The 22,279-nt window shown below is 44.3% G+C and overlaps 1 protein-coding gene across 2 annotated transcripts in view; it reads left to right on the forward strand.

Moving 5' to 3' along the window:
* The first annotated feature begins 2,156 nt into the window (after positions 1-2,156).
* The window catches only part of NFE2L2 (NFE2 like bZIP transcription factor 2), a 38,399-nt gene continuing 18,276 nt past the window's right edge, over positions 2,157-22,279 (forward strand). Inside the window, exon 1 of one of the 2 annotated variants that reach the window (XM_079782198.1) lies at positions 2,157-2,443. In XM_079782198.1, coding sequence (XP_079638324.1) covers positions 2,399-2,443 — 45 coding nt within the window. In that variant the 5' untranslated portion in view covers positions 2,157-2,398. Of the gene's footprint in view, positions 2,444-2,536; positions 4,036-22,279 lie in introns of those variants that run through there. The other variant, XM_079782199.1, reaches the window with a different exon arrangement.

Genomic DNA, 22,279 nt, shown 5'->3' on the forward strand with positions numbered 1-22,279 from the left:
AGACATGAATGGAAATGTAGGAGGGTTAGTAGAATGTGAAACCAATTAGGGGGGAAAAATAAATAGTAGGTAGGAGATTTTGGCAATAAAAAGGAACCCCATGGCACCAGGACAGGAGAGTAAAACCAGCATTATCTTTCCTGTTCCTCTGGAGCTTCTTAATGTCTAGTAGCTGTGCCCCCACAGCACAATATGCAAGTGTAGAGGGCAAGGCCTAAAGTCTTGTTTATTTCAGTGTTTGCGAAGACTGGAAATCTGCTTAACATGAGCCTTCTGAGATCAGGGTTCCCTATTTGTTTGTGTGCTGAGCCACCATTCAATGCCAAATAGCTTTCCTAGTGTTTATTTTTCTTAAACATGTTCAGACTCTTCAGATATTGTTCTACGCCCTTTGAAAATACTCTTCAGGTGGCTGAAATAATATACTCCCAGGAATTGCAGTTTTGTAAAAGTAATTTCATTCAGTCTAAACTCAATGGAAATTTGTTGGTTAACAAGAAAATACCAAATACTTTATAAACTCTTTGAGGGCAGCAGCCATGTCATATATAACTTTGGCATCTCCTACCTCTTGGGTTCATTGTCTACCTTCTGGGATGTAGTAGTTTTAATAAGTAACTCAAATTGTTAAACAATATACTCTTTGCCCTTCTTTGAGTCAGAAATGTTGTTTTATTTTGTTTCTGCAACTTTCATGTCAGGTTCATTGTAAATAATTTCTTCTAAGGCTTCTTTTTCAGTGTGCAGATCATTTTACAGGCTTTCCCCATGCCATCTGAAAGGGTTTAATTCAAGTTGAAGAACCTTGCTTCAATTACAAGCAATTAATTTAGGCTTCACTTATCTCAAGGAATATTTGAACATATAAGTTTACTGATAAATCCTGGGAGTGTTCAAATTATGCAACCTAGAGAAAGTAAGTTGAGTATTGACCTGCTATAGTCAGGTGAGTGTGTGTGTGTGTGTGTGTGTGTGTGTGTGTGTGTGTGAAAGAGGGAGAGAGGTTTTTTGAATGAAATAGTAGAACCACCACCGCTGGCACTATTTCACCTGGTTTTGCATAATATCAAGAAGCTAGAAACTGAAAACCAGGCTTACTAAAGTTATACTATTAATACAGAAGAGAAAAAAAACCAGTTTATCTATTTTTTAAATCTTTAAGTTGTCACAACATTCCTGTTTTCAAGAACTTTAAGTTTTGTGGGCAATGAATCACTTTTAAGTAATTGTTTTTCATATAAAATGTAATGTATATTCATCACAGATTGAAAACATAAAGTGACAGAAAAATAAAAATCATTCATGAGCCTACAACTATTAATATTTGGTGAACAACTTTCAACTTTTTTCCTAGGCACATGTTTTTACAGAACGGATCCCTTCTATACTACACAAACTATTTTATAACATTTTAAAGTTTCCACTTTTAAAATTATATCCTGAGTACGCGAAAAGAAACTTGTAAAGACCATGGCATGTCGAAGTACTGCAGTGTTCAAGGACCCATCTGTGGAACGGTGTGTGAGCTTTGGTGGGAAAAGAAAGGTCTTGGTGGGCAGCACTGACTCATCTCCGACCAACAGAGACGCCTGTGCCCTTGGCGTCCAGAGCCTGGCCGACTGTGAGCGCGTGGGAGTAAGCGGAGGGCGTTCAGGGTGACTGCGAGCACGAGGTCCCCGCGCGGTCCTCACTTCCCCTGGGCAAGTCCCGCCGGCCCCAGCCCCGGAGCGGACCGAGGGCGAGAGGGCAGTTCGCGGCGCGCACAGCCGGGCCCAGGGCGTGAGCCCCCGCCCCCGGCTGGCGCCGCTCTCGGGCGGCGAGGGGAGATAAAGCGGGGCAAGGTTCTGCCGCTCCAAATCGGGGAGGCGCAGCTGCGATACCGGCGCCTTAGCCGGGTCCCCCGCCACGTTTGTTCCAACTGTTTAAACTGTTTCGAAGCGTCTGACCCCGAGAGCGCCTTCGGCAAACAACTCCTAATCTCTCGGGCGGAGAGTGTTAGCTTTGTTCGCGGGAAGGGCACGCGGAGCGCAGGGACCTGGGAGCTCCTGCAGCCCTCCTCCCGGCACCGCAGCCGCCCACCCGGCCCCCGGCCCGAGGCCCTTCGCCGCCCCCGGACCGCGAGCTTCTTGCGTCAGCCGGGGCGGGGGTGGGGGTTTTCGGAAGCTCCACGCGTGCGGCCAGTCGGGGAAGGAAAGGCCCGGGCTCTTGCCCCGCCCTCGGGGGGCGGGAGGCGTGGCGGGGCTGGAGCCCGGCCGGCGATTAGGGCCTGGTCGCGAAGAAGCGAGTGCCTGGGAGCCCGCAGGAGCCGCCGCCGTCAGTGCCGCCTGGTCCGCGCCGCGCCTGGGCAGCCCGCACCGGACCGCCGTCGGGGAGCCTCACGCACGGTCCCCAGCTCAGCATGATGGACTTGGAGCTGCCGCCGCCGGGACTGCCGTCCCAGCAGGTGCGGCCCCGGCCCTCGGCCCCGCTGTGGCACCGGGATGGGGGCGGGGGCGCGAGGGAGCCGCGGTCCCGGAGGAACAGCCGCCTCCGGCTTCTCCTCCCGTCGGTGGCCGGAGCCGGGGCTGCCGCGGCCGCACGCGGGAGCCGCTGCCTCAGGGCCGCGGTGGGGCGGGGGAGCGGGCACCCGAGGGGCCGCGAGGGGGCTGGGGCCGCGCCCGGGTGACCCACCGACCAGGTGCCCGCCGCCCCACAGGGCGACTGGGTGAGGGTTTGGGGCTGTGGCCGCGTGTGTGGAGCGAGTGGGGCGTCTCTGGCTGCGGAGCCCCAGCTGGCCCCCCAAGTTTGAGCGGGCCCAGAGGCTGCAGGGCTGGAGGGGCGGACGCTGGCGGTCTGAGCCGGCGCGGCCCGGCGCGGCCCGGCCCGGCCCGGCACTTCCGGGGCTGTGCGGCTCCCCCGCCTGGGAGCCGGCAAAAATGTGCCTAGTCACGGGGCCGCTCTCGGGGGAGCTGAGGTCCCCTCCGGCTGGACTCGGGCCGCGTCTCTGCCGCCGCTGCGCCCGGCTCCGCGACCGCACCAGCTGCCGTGTAGTCGCCTCACCCCGCGGGGTCCGCTACAGATACGGGATTCGTGTGCCCGAGGTTTCCAGAGAAAGGCCAATATTCAGTGCATCAGAGTTTGGACTGCAGAAAGGTTTATTGCTCGAGAAGGCCTAGCTTGAGAACTGGGCGAACTAATTCTCAAATCCACGCCGGCATCTTTTACTGTCCAGAGAAGGGAGGAGGGGCGAGGCCCAGGGGGAGGGGGAGGAGGGGGCGTATACAGGTAGGCATCCAAAGGTGCCCTGGTTAGAGCACCTTTCCAGAGCCCTGTGTCCCTGGTGGACCCCTGCTAGTTTATCTGAGTCTGGTTCTGGGGGTCCTTGTCTGTATCCCCCCACCTCGTCTACTGATAAAGGGGTTCCTCAAGCAGAATGCTCTCGTTAACTATCAAAACTGTGTAGCGGGAGCTATTAGCCTGAAGGCCATTAGAGAGAATGGAAGCATTTCACTCCGTTACAGGCCGCCCAGGGAGCTCCTCTGTCCATCCGTGAGGTCCTTCTCTTAGGCAGCTTGGCCAGAAAACCCAGCCCCCGGGTGCGGGGCCGAGGAGGCCCCCAAATGCCCAGTGCGTTACTGCGCCCCGACGTGCGGCTACCAAACCGGGCCTCGCTCGGTGCGAAAGTTCCAACGGGAAGACCCCTGGTCTGGTCCCAACGCGGGGAGGAAAAGGCGGGGCAGGGACTCTGCGGTTGGAGGCAGCCGCGCCCCTCGCTGCTCCATCCTCCCACGGTGCCTCCTGGTGACGCACCCCGCGTGCGTGGCCTTGGCCTTCGTGACAGTGGCCGGTTGGCTGTCAGGGCGGCCCTCGGTTGGCCCTTTCCTGCTTTATAGCGTGCAAACCTTGCCTCGCCGGAGCCAAGGGACAAGTTGGAGCTGTTGATCTGTTGCGCAACTGTTATTTTTTCCCCAGGGCGGCTTTGTCTTTGGATTTAGAGGTTCAGAATTGCAATTCCAAAATGTGTAAGGCAGGATACTCTGTGTTGTGCTGTCAAGGGTAAGAGTTGCGAGTGTAGATTAGAATTTCTGTTGCTTTTAGGCTTTCGGATCTTATATGGTTATCCTTAAATGTTTGAGAATGTGCCTCAGTTTCTTAGCATGCTGCTGCTTTTATAAGAAACGAGGATGGGGCACTTGTGTTTCATAGTGCTTTGCTGTGAAGTTCTGTAAATCGTTAAAAACGTGAAAATAAGTTTCTGTTCATACTTTGTAGGGACTTTTAAAGGAGATGTTTATATTTCCTTTTTTGTAATTTTTTTTTGTAATTTGGTTCAAGGAAATGTGTAACTTATTAAGTACAGTAAATACCTAATGTTTTAGTAAAATTTAGACTGATCTGAAGATCTAGAGTGAGGTTTTAACTTACTGACAATGTATTGTGCTTTTGTGTGTTTTTTCCCCTTTAAAACTGTTTGTGTTGAACTTTCCCCCAGTAATGATTGTGATTGTATTCCTCTGGTTCTCACTGGTATGAAGAAGTATGCTTTCAGATTTAACTGCTATTCAAGAGTAATCTGTATGGCCATGTATACAGTAATCTATATTACAAAAGGATATATGATGCTAATGGACTTTCTGTTTTCCTAAATTCAGGAGTTGAGGCCTAGAACTCTCAATTTTTACATTTTTTCTCTTTTCTGAGTAATTTAACATTCTATATACAGAAGTGCATAAAGGTTATATACTTTTTCATTTAAATGTGAATTTTCTAGTTATGTTTGATAACTCCTTACCACCTTTGTAATCAGACATCAATTAGCATACTTGAAGACGATGAAAAAAGAAAATGGAGTAAAATTTAGAATGAATTTCATATCTATAACTGATTCATATTAAATCATTGTAGTTGGGAAAGATTTGAACAAAGAGTCAAAATGGATTCTGACCTTTTGTCAAAGAAACTCCAGGTATGGTGTGGTATTAGGGTATGTTTTTCACCCTCTGTGCAGAGGAGGTGTTGATGAATAAGTCGGTAAGGAGAATCTTAGACTCTTTATCTCCAATAGGTGCAAGGAACCATCCCTTACTCATTCCAAGGGTGTCTTGGAGAGATAAAATGTGTGAGGGATGAAACTGATCTTGGACTAGCCTGATAAGATTATTTTAAAAGAAAAATAGGACAGGCCTCTCATCTCCTGAATGAATGTTAACCAGAGAACAACTTGCCTTTTTCGATGTGAAAAATCTCTTGAGAAATTGTGGAAGCAGCATGTAGCATGAGTACACAACTCACATCAGTCTTTCTGCATTAAGAATAACTTGGGCCATTTTGGAATCTCTCCTTTTTAACTTGGGTTTTTATAAACAGTGTTGGGGAAAACAAAACCCTGTCTGTATTTAGGATTACTAGGAAGAGTTAGAAGCCAAATGCCATTAGTTTTCATAATATTTATTTTTTATTCAGGATGAATTTCACTTACAAAACTGCATGAGAAAAGGAACGATCTATAAATTTATAAGTACTACCTACCCCCCCCCCCCTTGGGAATTTCTTCTCTCTTTGCTGAACAAATTTATTTAAAGAGTTTTGCATAAATAATATTTCCTCTTTAATTTTTCCTTCATCTGGGATGGTTCTGTGTCTTAAACTTGGATGCAGGAAGAATTTGGCAGTAAGATAATAGATGTGTTATTGGTCACTTACTTGCACGTGAGGCAGTGCGATAATGGCTTTATATGCATAATTTCACAGTAATCCCATGGGAGATTCCATTATCTCTAGTTCCCAGGTGAGAAAAGAGGCATAGAGAGGCCAAGAGTTCTGCTTTAAAGTGACCCAACTATTAAGCAGTACAGGTGGGATTCAAATCTAAGTAGTCTGACTCGAACAGCACTTAATCACCACTTCCAAACTGGACCAGGACTAGTTAAGTTTTGAACAGGAGGAAAAGCTCTCACTTTAAGAAAAACTGGGGGAAAGAGAGGCAGGAACTGAAGAGATTATTAATTTAATATAATAGTTTTTAAAATTTCTGGGATTTCAGCAGTGTCTTAGATTCTGACTCATATTTTTCAGGGACAGTTTCCTTTTTCTTAATGAAATCTCTTAGCTACTGGAGTCTTTGTTCACCTTTGTTTGCCTTGTTAGTTAGAACATTCTCCGGTTCTGTTGACTCTTTCTTTTGAATATGTATCTTTATTATCAAAGTAAGTTTGATAGTAAAGATACATATTTATGCCAAGCCTGTGTGGCTCAGTTTGTTGGGCATCCTCCCATGTACTATAAGGTTGGTGGTTTGATTCCGGGTAAGGGCACATACCCGGGTTGCAGACTCCATCCCATTATTATAGTGTATGTTCTACAATACTCATTTGTCACAAAGCCTCATATATGAAAGTATTTTTGTGTGTGAGTGTGTATAAGTTTATTTGACCCAAACTCGTAGTAGTAAAAACAAATCCAGGACATAGGATCGATTTAGAGCACCAAATCTTTCAAAGGCCCTGTTGATAATTGACTTGTGACTCATTATAATCCATCAACAGCCTGTAATCTGAAGGAATATACACTGAGTGGCCAGATTATTATGATCTCTGAACGCATAATTATCTGGCCACTCAGTGTGTGAGTGTGTGTGTGTGTGTGTATTTTAGAGGCCCGGTGCATGAATTCATGCATGAGTGGGGTCCGGCCTGCCTGGCCAGGGGGAGGGAACATGGGCAGTTGGCCGGCCTGCCTGCTGGTCGAACCCCTGGTTGAGGGGACAATTTGCATATTAGCCTTTTATTATATAGGATATACACTGAGTGGCCAGATCATTATGCGTTCAGAGATCATAAAAATCTGGCCACTCAGTGTATATCCTGGCCAGTGTGGCTCAATGGGGGTTGAGCGTCGACCCATGAACCAAGGGGTCACAGTTTGATTCCTGGTCAGGCCACATGCCAGGGTTGCAGGATCAGTCCCCAGTAGGGGATGTGCAATTATTCTTTCTCATCATTGATATTTCTGTCTCTCACTCCCTCTCCCTTCCTCCCTGAAATCAATAAAAACATATTATATAATTTGTGGGGGCAATTTTAAGTAGTCATTCCTCTCTCACTAGCTTAGAAATAGAGACTTTGGGGTCTGTGGTATCAGGGGCATACTAAGGGAGATCCTAACTCTCTCTCTCTCTCTCTCTCTCTTTTTCAAATTAGACAAGAAAAATATCAGAACATTTTGGCTTTCAAGCCTCCTGAATCTAAGAGTTTTTACTTTCTGCATTAGACAATTCTCTTTAATGGTCTCTAATAATCTCTTGATGCTTATCTTATCTGTGTATCTTTTTTTCTCTCTCTCTACAACTAAATTTTAAGTTCCTTGAGAGCTGAGCATAGAATTTATGTTTCTTACTCTTTTTTAATAGCTTTATGAGATATAATTCAAATGCCATACAGTCCACCTGTTTATAGCGGACAGTTCAGTGATTTAGTATATTCAGAGTTGTACAGCCATCACTACACTCAATTTTAGAACATTTTCAACATCCATCTACTGCCTCCTGTACACCCACTACCAGTCGTCATGGCTCAGTGGTTGACCATGGACCTATAACCAGGAGGTCACGGTTCGATTCCTGGTCAGGGCATATGCCGGGTTTATGAGCTCAATCCCCAGTGTTGGGCGTGCAGGAGGCAGCCTATCCATGATTCTCTCTCATCATTAATGTTTCTCTCTCTCTCTCTTCCTCTCCCTTCATCTCTGAAATCAATTATATATATATATATATATATATATATATATATATATATATATATTTATATATTTATATATTTATATATTTATATATTTATATATATATTTTTTTAAGAACCCCATATCCACTGCATTCATTCCACAATTCTAACTTTCTTAGTCCCTTGTAAGTACTCATCTATTTTCTGTATCTATGAAGTTGTCCATTCTGGATATTTCATGTAAATGGAATCATACCATATGTGGTTTTGTATGACTGGCTTCTTCCACTTAACATAATCTGTACAAGGTTTGACCATGTTGTAGCATGTCCAATCCTTTTTGTTGCTAAATACTATTCCATTGTATCAATACACAAAATTTTATTTATCCTCTCAATAGTTGATAAATATTTGGGTTTTCACTTTATATATTTCTTTTTATTTCCTATAGCAATGGTTTGCTGTCTATTAGAATCACCATTAGTATTTTAAAATACTGCTGCTCAGACCACATTCCTCATTAAATCAAAGTCTCTGGGTATGGGACCCAGACAACAGTATTTTTTCAAGCTACTGAAGGGATTTCAATGTGCAGTCAGATTTGAGAACCCTGCACAACCAATGCTTGGTAGCCACTGATATTTATATAGTGACTTAGAAAATCTGGTTAGGATGTCTTACTGAAATCATGAAAGGAAGTGCTTTTATATTTGTTCACTGATCTTCACAGCCTTAAGAGCAACACCTAAACCTGAGAACTGTGTTTTAAGGTGCCTGGTGAATGTTTGAAATCCAGTAAATATAACTTGAGCTCTTTAATCCTTTATGGAGATTTGGATGTAATTATTTTATCAAAAGGTTTTCCCCAAGTGGGTCAGTAGAAGTTTTTCATGTTTTGTCAGGAATGTGGCCTGTGGTAACCTGCAGTCTAGATTATTTGGGAATAGCATAGAAAAGGCAGTGAGAACAGATGTTTGGGATAGGTGTTGTAGAGCCTAGAGGCCCGGATGAACTTAGCCTTACCCTAAGGAAGCTCTGTGCTCTGTGTTTCCTTTAATATTTTTATCGATTTTTAGAGAGAGGAATAGTGAGGGACACAGAGAGAGAGACATCGATGTGAGAGCACAACATCAATCCACTGCCTCCTGCACACCCCCTACCAGGGATCGAACATATAACCTGAGCAGGTGCCCTGCCTGGGAATCGAACCAGTAACCTTTTGGTGCATAGGACAGTGCCCAACCAACTGAGCCACAGGGCTAGGGCTGTGCTCTGTATTTATTATATTTTCCCAATAAAAAAATAAAAAAAACTTAAATCTACAAAGCCTCTTTTAGCAACTCAATTTTTTTATTCTACTTAGTAAAGTCCACTTTATATTCTGACCACAGAATGGCTACCATCTGTACTCACCTGAATGGCTTTCTGGTTTACATATTTGGAAACGGGCTAACTTCTGAGTTGTTTTTGAGAGAGAAAGAGAGGGAGGGAGTGGGAAGGAGGAGGGAGCAAGATATGGAGATGTTCAGCACAGGAGTCCCACTTGAGAGACTTGAGGGTGAGGTTCTGGGCTTTTGAAGCTGGCTTAGCCCCACCTTGCAGACAACATGTGAACACGCCCAGAAGGGAGCGGCACCCTGTGCCAGCCAGCCAGGCCTCTCTCCAGTGTTGCTAAGCAGAGGTTGTGCAGCCCAACTCCAGTCTTATCCCAACCAACCTCCCATTGGAGGGGTACATTTAATCTCCCCTGGGAAGCTGCCTGCTTTTCTAACTCATCATGTTAATTCATCCCCTCCTTGTGCTTTAAGATTTAAAAAAACAGCCGAAACCGGTTTGGCTCAGTGGATAGAGCCTCGGCCTACGGACTGAAAGGTCCCAGGTTCGATTCCGGTTAGGGGCATGTACCTTGGTTGCGGGCACATCCCCAGTGGGGGGTGTGCAGGAGGCGGCTGATCGATGTTTCTCTCTCATCGATGTTTCTAGCTCTTTATCCCTCTCTCTTCCTCTCTGTAAAAAATCAATAAAATATATTTTTTAAAAAAAGATTTTAAAAAACAGTATTCTAGCCCTAGCCGGTTTGGCTCAGTGGATAGAGCGTCGGCCTGTGGCCTGAAGGGTCCTGGGTTCGATTCCGGTCAAGGGCATGTACCTTGGTTGCGGGCACATCCCCAGTAGGGGGTGTGCAGGAGGCAGCTGATCGATGTTTCTCTCTCATTGATGTTTCTAACTCTCTATCCCTCTCCCTTCCTCTCTGTAAAAAATCAATAAAATATATTTAAAAAAAATAAAGCAGTATTCTGTTCCTTCACTTGTTCTTAATTTTTGTGTTGATGTACATAATAATTGTTCACCTCAAAACAGAAGAATTTCAGTGTTAACAGTTAGGTTCTATGCAATACATACTTGTATTTCTCTTTTTAAAAGGTTTATTTTATTTTTTTATTTTATAGAGAGAAGAAGGGAGGGAAAGAGAGAAACATCAATATGAGAGAGAAACATCTTTTGATTGCCTTCTGTATGTGTCCTGACCAGGGAATCAAACCCAGCCTGGGTATGTGCCCTGACCAGGAATCGGCCCAGTCACCTTTTGGTGTACGGGAGGACGCTCCAACCAACTGAGCCTCACTGATCAGGGCTATACTTGTATTTTAATGAATCATTTTCCCCATGAAATGCCCTTTCTTTTTTCTTTTTTCTTTTTTGCTGGAATGTAGCCAACATTCAGGGTAGGTTAGTACCATTTTGGCCCTCACCCTCCAATGTCTGTGTGAGAGGCAGCATTGATAATATTGACTGGGTATGTAGGCGGCCTACTGATAAGAGTAGGGAATTTTGCTTCACTCCGGACTTGACAATCTTTTGTCTGCTCTGCTTCACAAAATTATATCAGGCATGGATGCAGAACCCAACCTATTCCCAGCCTAAGGGAATAGAGGACAGGGGAAAAGATCATTGTGCTTTGTGCCTTCTGTGACCAGAATGGGAGCAGAGGCGTGACATAGGGAACTTCACTCCTCCTTCAGGTGCTTGAGGGCTGACCTGTACTTCCTGCCAGTTGGTCTTACAAGGCTGTAGTCTTGCTGTTGTGTGTAGAGAGTGTTGAGGAAGCATCAATTTTTTTGACCTAGTAAAAAATAGAATTTTTTTTAACCATTAAAATTCTGGTAATGAAAACCACCCAAAATTAAAACAGTAATAGGAAAATAATGCAAGAAGTTGTTTTTATTCTTGGCAGTTTGTAATGAAACATAATTAAAATCTACATTGAGAAATCAACTCCAAAGGACAGGGCAGCTTTACTTTGTGCTGGTTGGGTCCTCCCCTCACCCCTGACCACGTGCTCCCTCCCACTGGTTCCCAAGCTGAGACCAGGCCAAGAATGAAAACCGTCCTCTGGCTCAGATTCTTTCCTCTCCCCAGAGACAGACCCATCCTCTGCCGGGAACTCCTTTACCAGGCTGCACGTTTGGGAGCGTCCTTGCAGCTGAGGATGGTGACTCCGAAATGGGAGAATCCAGGTTACATTTCACTTGAAATGAGTTCTGCAATTAAAAGGAGAGGGACTGAGAAGAAAAAGATTAGCTTACAGGATTTCTTTTAATGAACCCAGGAGGAATGCAGCTTTTTTGGATTATTCCTGAATGCTAAAGAATAAGGGATTTCTTTACAAAAATTAACTAAGACAGTGTCCCAGCCTCAAGGGGCTCACTCCATGTTTATCAAAGGGGGTGCTGCTGGCACGTGGGCTGTATGGATTCTCTTTGGAGTGGAGGACAGTCCCACATTGCAGGACATTTTACGACAACCGTAAAGTGGACCCATCCACCCCCATACAATTCCAAACATTCCAAAGTGGTGGCAGCAACCCAATGGAATCATTGTGATGCATTCACTTCTAGAATGTTACTGCTTGTTCTCAGGAAATCTTCCTTAATCTTTATAGAGAGGCCCCCCATCTCCTCAGATGGCAGCCTGCACACAACTTGTATTGTAAACTGAAAGGGGGTAATGAGAGAGAGAGAGATCACAGAAACTGATGACGGCCCTAGAAACCAGAGGGACCAGGTACATTTCACTTACTCAGGTAGAGTATCTAGTCCAGTTCCCTTAACATTGCTTAACAGAGAGCAATGTTATTTGATGGTAGTTGTTACCGTGATTTACCATTTCTTGGGCTTGTAGCTGGGAAGAATTGGCCTGAAAAAGATAAACAGCATTTTTAATATTCAAGATGAAGTTAAAAATCTCTTTATGGGTCTTTACTGCCTTTTCTATTAGATGCTTTTTGAAGATGTCAGAGAACTGAGGTAAGAAAGTAAGGAAAGCTCTAGAATAGCTGAAGAGGTTGAGATGTGATAATTTGATGGTTTAGCACAAAAGTCTTGATTATGGGGGCAAAGTGAGGTTGCCCATTTCTTGTCTTTTTTCTGAGGGAAATAACTAGTGTTTTCTAATACAATACACTTAGTCAACATTTGTATTGATTAATTAACTAGAGGCCCGGTGCATGAAATTCATGCACGGGGGGCGGTTTGTCCCTCAGCCCAGCCTGCACCCTATGCAATCTGGGACCCCTTGAGGGATGTCCGACCGCCCGTTTAGGCCCGATCCTGGTGGGATCGGGCCTAAACGGGCGGTCGGACATCCCTCTCACAATCCAGGACTGCTGGCTCCCAACCGCTCGCCTGCCTCTGCCTGATTGCCCCTAACCGCTTCTGCTTGCTAGCCTGATCACCCCCTAACCACTCCCCTGCCAGCCTGATCGACACCTAACTGCCCTCCCCTGCCAGTCTGGTCGTCCCTAACTATACTCCCCTGCTGGCCCGGTCACCCCTAACTGCCCTCCCCTGCAGGCCCGGTACCCCCAAACTGTCCTCTCCTGCAGGCCTGCCCCCCCCAACTGCCCTCCTCTGCAGGCCTGGTCCCCCCCCAACTGCCCTCCCCTGCAGGCCTGGTCCTCCCCAACTTCCCTCCCCTGATGGCCTGGTCTCCCCCCAACTGCCCTCCTCTGCTGGCCCGGTCACCCCTAACTGCCCTCCCTGCTGGCCTGATCGCCCACAACTGCCCTCCCCTGCAGGACTGTTTCCCCCCCCAACTGCCCTCCCCTGCAGGCCTCATCCCCCCCAACTGCCCTCCCCTGCCAGCCCAATTGCCCCTAACTGCCCTCCCTGCTTGCCTGATCACCCACAACTGCCCTCCTCTGCAGGCCTGGTCCCCCCCAAATGCCCTCCCCTATAGGCCTGGGTCCCCCCCAACTGCCCTCCCTTGCTGGCCTGGTCTCCCCCAACTGCCCTCCTCTGCCAACCTGGTCACCCCCAACTGCCCTCCTCTGCTGGTCTGGTCAACCCTAACTGCCCACAACTGCCCTCCCCTGCAGACCATCTTGTGGCGGCCATCTTTGACCACATGGGGGCGGCCATCTTGTGTCTTGAGTGATGTTCAATTTGCATATTACTCTTTTATTAGATAGGATTGTTATATTAATCCAAATTACAAAATTCTTTAATGGGTATTTGAAGATACTGTCATGTTCTCTCAAAAAATCAATTTCATTGTTAACTTGGAGTGTGCATTTATAGTTCTTAAGATATAATACTTTGTTTTTAGTAGAGTACCCAAAGAATAATTTGAAGTATCGATACTGTAAATGAAGTTAAATAATTTTCTATGACTAATAGTTGGGTCATAAATTATATTAAACATGATACATTTGTTACTTTGATAATTAGAACTCTTTAATCCCAGATATCCTAAGTGTACAATGAAAAGACTGAATTCTGGGTGTAAATGTACACTTATTCATTCTGCAAATATTTATTAGGTATTTACACACCCTGGGGAACTTTCAAGGCGTGAAGGTATTTTACTCTTCCAAGATAATGCAGCAAATATGTTGTCCTCTTTGAAGGACATTTGCTTTTCAAATTGACCCTTCTCATTAATCGATCCCTTTGCTCTGTATCCACCTGGGTTATAGGGCATGCTTCATATCATAATACTATAAATTACTTTACATCTTTATCCTTCTGCTTAAAGTATGACTTCTTTTAGGATAGGGACTGCCATTTATTCATTTTTGTAACTGATGTCTGGCACTATGCCTAGAACTTAATTGATAGTAATTGCTCAATAATCATGAGCATGAGTCTATTACTGCGCTCTAGGAACTTTGTGTTCATATAAGCTCCTCTGTGATATATGACCGCTTCATGACTGTACAGAGGAGAGGTAGCATTTTAACTGGACTCTTTTATAAGCTCTGGGTTTCACTTGGCTCAAGCTGCAGGCACCAGCTGGATGGACTGTGGCTGCATATTGGGTCACTAGGGCTGGAAAGGTTATTTTGGGGTCTGTAGAGGGCCTTCAAGTGCCTGTGTATGGCATTGCAAGTATACAAGGCAGCTGGAAATCATGGGAGGTTTTGGAAAGGGCAGGACACATGAAGTGGTTGTGGACAGGGAGTTCTGATGATCTGTGAATTGAGGTTGGAGGCAGAGAGATGGTGAGGGGGCTTTTCTGTATGTGAGTGCAGTTGAGTCGGCTTGGCATCAGCACACATATTGGGATCTCTAATTCTAATTCTAAACTGTACCTTTGTTAACTGTTTAAAACCATTTTTTTTAAGTTTGGAGAGGAGTCGATTCTCCTAATTTTGGCCCCAGGACACAACCATTTGTGCTTAAATTTGCATGCCTTGTTAGTGCTGTGTTTTAACAGAACCCCATCTGCCAATGTACTAATTCCACTGATGCAGAAGCGGAGGACAAGCCAGAAAATGCCGTTTTGCTGTGAGGATGGATTGTTTTCTTCAAAGGAGGCACAGGGGAGTTTCTCTGTTTCTGTCCTTTTCTGATACTGATTTACTCTTACTGTCTTCAGTCACCTCTGACAGTCTCATCCTTGGCTGCCAGTCCCAATGATTGGCAGTATTCACCCAAGGAAAGAAAAAACAGTATCCTCGCTTTTCCCTCCCAGGGGCTTTGCTTGTAAGTCCCGAGCTAGCAGAGGTGGGCATCTGACAGTGTTGGTGATGGCAGTTGCTGCCTCTCAGGCCCTGCACTAGGCTGGGCAAGGTGCTGAGTGCTTGAACAAGCCGGTTTTATCAGTGCATTCCTTGTTCTGCCCTGTGAGGTAAGGAGCATTGTCCCTGTCTTATAGGCAAAGAAGTCAGGCCGTGAGAGGTTAAGTTGATAGATTTTACAGTGGGTTGTGCCTTTTAAATCTTCTTTAAGCTGCGGCTGATGTCTACATCACAACATTCCTAAATGAAGAAAAGAACTGGGTACAAGATGGAGCACACGGTACACGTTCAGCAAGTGGTGGCTGTGATTATTGTTCCATTTCCTTTTTGTCAGGGATATATTCAAATATGTGGAGGGATATTCAAATTCTTAGATTACCTCCTTGAATTCTAGCCATGTAACAGCATAAATATCCCTGCCTCTTCTTGCTCCTTGCTATAAACTTCTCACTCTCCTGTGGTCTTCCATATGCATGTCCCTGGTCACGTGTGAAGGCCTGGTTGTTGTGGCAACTGAAAGGTCCTCAAACAGAAAACCGATCCTTAGTGAGGCCTTAACGTGTGCCCTAGGACAGCAGAGGGCCACACACTACCCAGCTTCCCCGTGGGACCCTCGGCTTGTCTGCTGGATCCCCTGTACTTATGTGGATTGATAAGCCATCTCACTGAACTCCTTCCCAGATACACTCCTTCACATGTGGCAGAATTCCTTATCCGGGGGCTCTGGGCCTGGAAACGGAATAGTGTCCACAGGCAAGCTGTACGAACAGAGTGAGTTTGGAGAGTAGAAGTGCGTTAGTGGAAGGCTAAATCCCAACATGGACCGAGCTGACCCTTGTGACCTTGCCTTCTTCCAAAGCCCACGCCCTCTCTTAGTCTTGTTTCTTTAGTAATAACTACCTAAAAGTAACTGACCTTAAAAAAAAAAAAAGGAAAAGATCCCTGTAAGACCCTCGGGGAGATGACATGGCTGAAAACTTTTTACACTCACCACCCTCTTGTTGCCATGCAGATGTCTGATACATAAGCAAGTTAGGACCTCACCTTCTATTTTTTGTATGTGGTTAGACTCAGAAGCCTGAAAATTAGATGCTTCTCATGTTCATTTGACATCTGCAATAGGAGTTGAATTTATTAATAGTATTAATACCTCACCCCTGAGTTGTCCTGTACTTCTATGGGGTATTTGCATAATGTTTTTTCATATGAAAAACAAAACAAAACTGTGAGACTGTGTATTCTGTCTGGGTTTTCCCTTACAGGAACAGCACAGTGAGGTTAGGTGGTCAGGCCAAATCTAGCCCTAACTGGCACCCCATGGGTCTTCCTAAGCTAGTATTCTTTACTCCCTTAAAGAGGCCGAGGTTATTCGGAAGCAAGAGCCTGTGCTAGTTGAGTGCTTCTGTAATATAAACCTGGGTTGGATCTCATTGTCACCATTTGTTAGATGGAGGTCTTCAGGCAACATTACCTCTCCATGCTCTGGTTTCCTTACTCCAAAAGCATGACAATAATACTACTACCCACCTCACAGGTTGTTATGAGCAAAACAGATAATGAATAAAAGTGCCTGGAATAGTTTTGAGCACATAGAAAGTACACAATAAGTGGTAGCCATTATTATTACTTGGATTGTGCCATACCTGTCTTGAATCTGGACTTAAAATATTGGCACTGTGATTCCTGAACTTATTTGAAGTGAATGTAATATGATATATTCACTAATTATGAGTTCCTTTTTAAGAACTCCAAATAGCTGCCAGGCAATTGGCAACAAGTGGGTACTGTGCATTTTCAAATGCATACATCTGAAAGCAGTTGAAATATCATTTCCAGACTCAGGATTATTCATATCTTTAGATGAGACAGATAACACTTTCCCATCACCTAATGCCCCTTAATTTCTACTCAGTCATTAGATAACCTTTGCAATAAAGAATCATGGTGATTGGGTGGCATCTGGACCATAACTTTGCTGAAGAATGTTAAGATGACTCATTTAGTCATTTGGAGCCCTCTTAGTAATTCAGATTCACAGGAGTACTTTCAGGTCATTGAGGTAGCTTTTTACAAATAATTGCTAAAATAGTATAAATACTACCTAGTGTAGTTTGGAAGGGTTAATGTTCCCACTGTATCCTCAGGAAGTAGATTATAAAACAGAAGAGTTGGGTTCAACAGAATTCCCCCCTAAGGAGTGTGGAGGGCTCACTCCAAAGGCTCCTGCAGAGTTGCACTGTCCAAAGACATTGTCACTAGCAACCTTTTTTTTTTAAATCCTCACCCAAGGATATGTTTATTGACTTTAGAGAGAAAGAAAGAGAGGGAGAGGGAGAGGGAGAGGGAGGGAGGGAGGGAGGGAGAGAAAGACAGAGATGGAGAGAGAAACATCATTGTGAGAGAGATGAATGTGAAGGCTTCAACTGAGGATCCAGCCTGCAACCTAGGTTTATCCCTGACCGGAAATCAAACCTGAAACGTTTTGGTCCCCGGGAGGATGCCCCCTCTCTCCCTCCCACTCCCTCTCCATTCCTCTCTCTCTAAAAATCAATTTTAAAAAACATTAAAAAATTAATAAAATGGCATGACCTAATCTCAGACGGGACTGGGACCTGATGTTCTCTGTACCCTATTGCTTTGTGTCCTGGGTTTACCTGGCATTGGAACAGGGTGGGCATCAGGGCTGCAAAGGACCTAAGCTTCCACCTAATCCAGACTAAAGAAAAGAAGTTATTATAGTTGGTAAGTAAAAAGAACTTTTTGTGCTGTGCCTACCAGTGAACAGTGTGATCCAGTTATGTGTTCGACATGTACTTTTGTTGGGTAGAATAATGATACTTTCATGGGGAATATTAATAAGGCAAAAATAATTCCCACACTTTATGTGAGAATTTACTTTAGAACACTCCATACAACTGGCTTTCAGATTTTAACTTAAGTCCTTTTCTCTTAAGCCAGAGATTTTCAAGCAGACAAACTCCCAGCTTTTGTCCTTGAGAAGACTAAGGGCTTGACTTCATGTGTTTATTATTCAGTTAGATTGTCTGAGAACATTTGGTGAAAGTGTTAAGCCTGTTTTATGCTATTGTTTTCCTAGGAGTGTAGCAAAACTGATTTAAAGGAAATAGTCACCAACAACTACAGCGAACACTCTTAGAGCAAACCAGAATCTGACTTACATTTTGAGGAGTAGAGGAGCAAAGGGAGGCCTTATGACATACTAAGTGGTGATTTGATTTATGGGCTTGTCCATCAGAGTTAGAGGGCTGCCACTACTGCAAATGCCACATCCTGGTGCAAGCGCTTTGTGCTCTTAAAGCACTACGGATGTAAGGGCTGGTGTCTCCAAGGGCTCTCTCTCTCCGGGGAGATGTAGAACTGTTCCTTGGGTTGCACTGGTCTTAGTGAGCCTTTGGATGAGTCCATCTGGAATGTGCATTTAGCGGTACATGGCCTTGACTCCATGATTTGGGAGTTCTTAGGGCTCCACATTAATTTTGAGCCACTTTTGCCCTTGGTAACAGAGAGATCTGTCTGAAGGGGCTTAGCGCTGCAAGGCTCTTAGCCAGATTGTACTGAGCTTTGGGGGTGTGGGAAGGAAGGTTTTCTACAGAAAAGAGAGGGTCAAACATTGGTTGGTTTCTCCTAATAACAGAGTTTCATAGGCCAGTGATTTGGCTGCAGGATCAAATCCTATATAACAGTTTTGCAAAAGTCTGTTTTCAGAGTAATTCCTAATAGTTCATGAATCTTTAATTAATAAAATTGTAATAGGAAAGTCTAGTTTGAAATCTAATTTGTATTGGGTTGACCAGATGACCCCCTCCTGGGTTCTGCTCAGTCAGATGAGACCCAGGGCTGGTTCCCATTTAGCATCTTTGGGCCTCAGGATCCTCATTCATAAACCTGGGCTTTGGACTATGATCTCCAAGATCACTGTCAGCTCTCCTTAGTCAGTTATGCATTCCAAATGTAATTTAATGGCCAACAAACATCTGTTCCTGAGAAACACATCCCCAGAAAGAATGGCTCTTTAATGAGTTGGTAAATGGGTCATCCTGGCTGGACTTGCTTTTTCTTTGAAGTTTACCTTATCTGTTAGAAGGGCTGAGGTTGCTGATTTTGCCTGTTATGATTGTTTCACCTATTGAGACTTTGCCCATCTTCTCTCTTATCTGTGTGCACCATGGCCTCTACGTTTCTTGTCCTTGCCACTGTTCTACCAGCTCCAAAGTCACCAATCTAGCTTAGCTTGGCTGGAGCAAGGCTGGGCATGGACTGGTGGTTAAAGAATGCTGTCCTCTGGCCAATTGACATTTCTGTATGTGAGGATTATTCTCTTCTTTAGCTTTAATTTTATTGTTAAAAGATAGTGGGAAGGGCTAATTTTGAAATGATTCTGGAATTAACATAGGAGATCTTTATAAACAGTTAATATGTATTTATTGAGTGGGTACCATGTGCTAATATGATGCAAGGTGTAGAGGACACATAAGTTGGGGAATGGGCACTTTCACACATGGCTGGTGGGAGTGTAAAAGGTACAACCTCTGTGTAGAGCTATTTGGCAGTATCCATCATAATTTAAAATGCATATACTCTTTGACATAATGATTCCACTTTTACATATTTATCCTACAGGTATCCTCACACATTATGAAATGATTTATGGACAGGATACTCATTATAGTGTTATTTGTAATAGCAAAAGATTAGGAATAACTTAAAAACCCAACAAGGGACTGATTACATAATTAAATTGTTAAATAATATTATTATAATACATCTGAATAATGAATATCTATTTACAGAAGACATAGCCAGGAGTTTACAGCTTTGTCAGATCATTGTAAGAAAGCCCAGATAAGACATGTAAAGTATAAAATACTGGCTTTGTGGAAGGATTAATATATGCTAAGCTCTCCTTATTCAGTTACATTGACCTGATTTACCCATAAGTCTTCAGGGCAGGCAGGTCTGGGTGTCAAGAGGGCTGCCTTCCAAATCTTAGTGTCGTGCTTGGGGAGAGGGTACTGGGGCTAAACCAGTTTCCAGACCTTGTCCTGTTGTGTGAATACCGAGAGCAGCACCACAGCATGAGAAGAGCCTGCCAGGCTCAGAAACAGTTCTGGATTGAGTCCTGGCTCTGCTAGTTGCTGGACATGTGATTCCGGGCAAGGTTGCTCAATGCCCAAAGTCTAAATGTGTTCATCCATAAATAAAAATAAAGCACCTTCCCTCATGCTACTTCAGTGAGGCTCAAATGAGATAGGGACGGCCCGAGAACACGCCTGTAAACCATGCCGCACCAGCTGAAATAGAGGTTGTTAGGTGCCCGGAGGCTGGCAACTGGAGCAAGAGATGCTAGTTCAAAAACATATATTTTTCCCTCTGCCAAATAACGTGGATGAGTTGTAAAAGCAGAAAAGTAGACCAAAGGTGATTTTGAAATCCTTGACCTCAGACCTTGGCGCAAGTCATTGCACCCTTCTAGACCCGTTTCCCTATTTGAAAAACGAAAGGGGCTGTCTGTGTGGGTCCGCTGGTCCCTTCTGGTTGTAGCATTCCGTGACAGTGTGGCATTAGCAGTAATTCCCATCCTGGCTGAGATGAGTCATACTGACCGAAAAGTCCAAATGCCAGGAGGAAGTCTCTGCATATGAGAATTTTCCTTGCACTGGAAAGCTGAGCCTCTGTGAGGAAAATATTGCCTCCAAGAATGCATATAGTGGGGATGTATTCATTGTTTTGTGTCCTCTCCACCTCTGTCACCTCCTTTGCTATTAGATGTTGGCTTGCACTAGACCTTTGGAAAACCTGGCTTCACCCTTGGTTTATTAGGTAGGATGCTCATACAGTTGTGACTGCTGTCCTTTGTCAATTGTCACTCCCATGTGAGGTCTTTCTGTGCAGTTTAGTGATGCCTTATCTCTTACAGTTTCTCATCACATCTCAAAACTAAGATCAGAGACCATTTTTCATCTCTGTGTCCTCGGCAACTCGCACAGTCCCTGGCACCTGAGAGGTGATTTCTACCTATGTATTAGGTGGGCATATGGATTAATGATCCATTTAAAGTTGTATGTATACTAATCTTGTTGATCTTGATCACCACCTTTATTGTAACTACCACCATTCTGGTAAAATGAAGTTTTAGCCATTAGTAGCTTATTATTTCAAGAAATAATTTATACTTTTAAAAGTTCACACTAAGAAAATTAAACCCCTTGGAACATATTTTAACAGGACCTGCAGTTTTGTTTTTTTTTAAAGGAAGCTAAGTATTTTAAATAGGCTCTCTCTATATTACAATATATAATATACACATTTCAAAATCATCATTAACACCCGTGTTTAGCACCACCACAGGCACACAAGTCTTTGGCTAACAGCAACAAACTTCATATAGTACTTGTCTCCCAAGCCTGGATGACTGTCCTGACAGTTTCTTTTTTTTTTTTTGTTAAAGATAATTGTAGCCCTAGCCAGTTTGGCTCAGTGGATAGAGCGTCGGCCTGCAAACTGAAGGGTCCCTAGTTTGATTCTGGTCAAGAGCATATCCCCAGTAGGGGGCATGCAGGAGGCAGACAATCAATGATTCTCATCATTGATGTTTCTATCTCTCCTCCCTTCCTCTCTGAAATCAATAAAAAATGTATCTTAAAAAAAAAAGCTACAATAAAGAATTTAAATTTTTAGGAAAAGAGCTAATTGTAGGCAGTTAAATCTGAAAAAGGAACTTCAAGATTGAAATAAATAATTGCTTTCTACAAATGCAGGACCCAAATTAGGTAAAGGATCCCTCGGAGTTTAGAAGTGTTTGAGCATGCTGGAGCATTGCCCTCCCTCACGAGGGGGGTGGGGGAGGAGTACCCTGTAGAGGAGGGCCCACAAAGTTGGCCAGGTAGGGCTGTTTGGGCTCAAAATGGATATGTGAGTCACCTCATTAGTCCACACCCCCTTAATGTCAGTGTACATAAGTTAAAGTAGGTTAGGGAGTTAGACCCAACGCTCCTGAAGGTTCTGGTGCTAATAATGGTGGGTGCCTGTGTGTGTGTTTCCCTGGAGAATCATTCTAATAGTAATGGGAGATCTACACACAAAGGCTCCTTTCTTATGTGGAGGACAGCATCCAGAACTGGCTTATTCAAAAGGGGGGGAAAGATTAGAAAAATATATCCTAAAATTTGCTTATCAAACCAAGTCATTCTCTTGGCAAAGTACAGTAAAACCTTTTGTGGACTTCATCAGATAAGAGACAAAATTTCTAGTCCGTATGTCATATGTGAAAATTAACACCCTGTTAATTTTTAAAAAAATAGAGTTATTGATTTTAGAGAGCAAGGGAAAGGGAGAGCGAGATATAAACATCAATGATGAGAGAGAATCATTGATCAGCTGCCTCCTGCACGCCCCACACTGAGGATTGAGCTGCAACCCAGGCATGTGCCCTGACTGGGAATCAAACCAACCGTGACCTCCTGGTTCATAGGTTAACACTCAACCACTGAGATACGCCGGTTGGGCAACACCCTGTTAATTTTAAAATGATTTTAAACAA

This window comes from Cnephaeus nilssonii, assembly GCF_951640355.1.
Source record: "Cnephaeus nilssonii genome assembly, chromosome: 10".
Classification (NCBI taxonomy): domain Eukaryota; kingdom Metazoa; phylum Chordata; class Mammalia; order Chiroptera; family Vespertilionidae; genus Cnephaeus; species Cnephaeus nilssonii.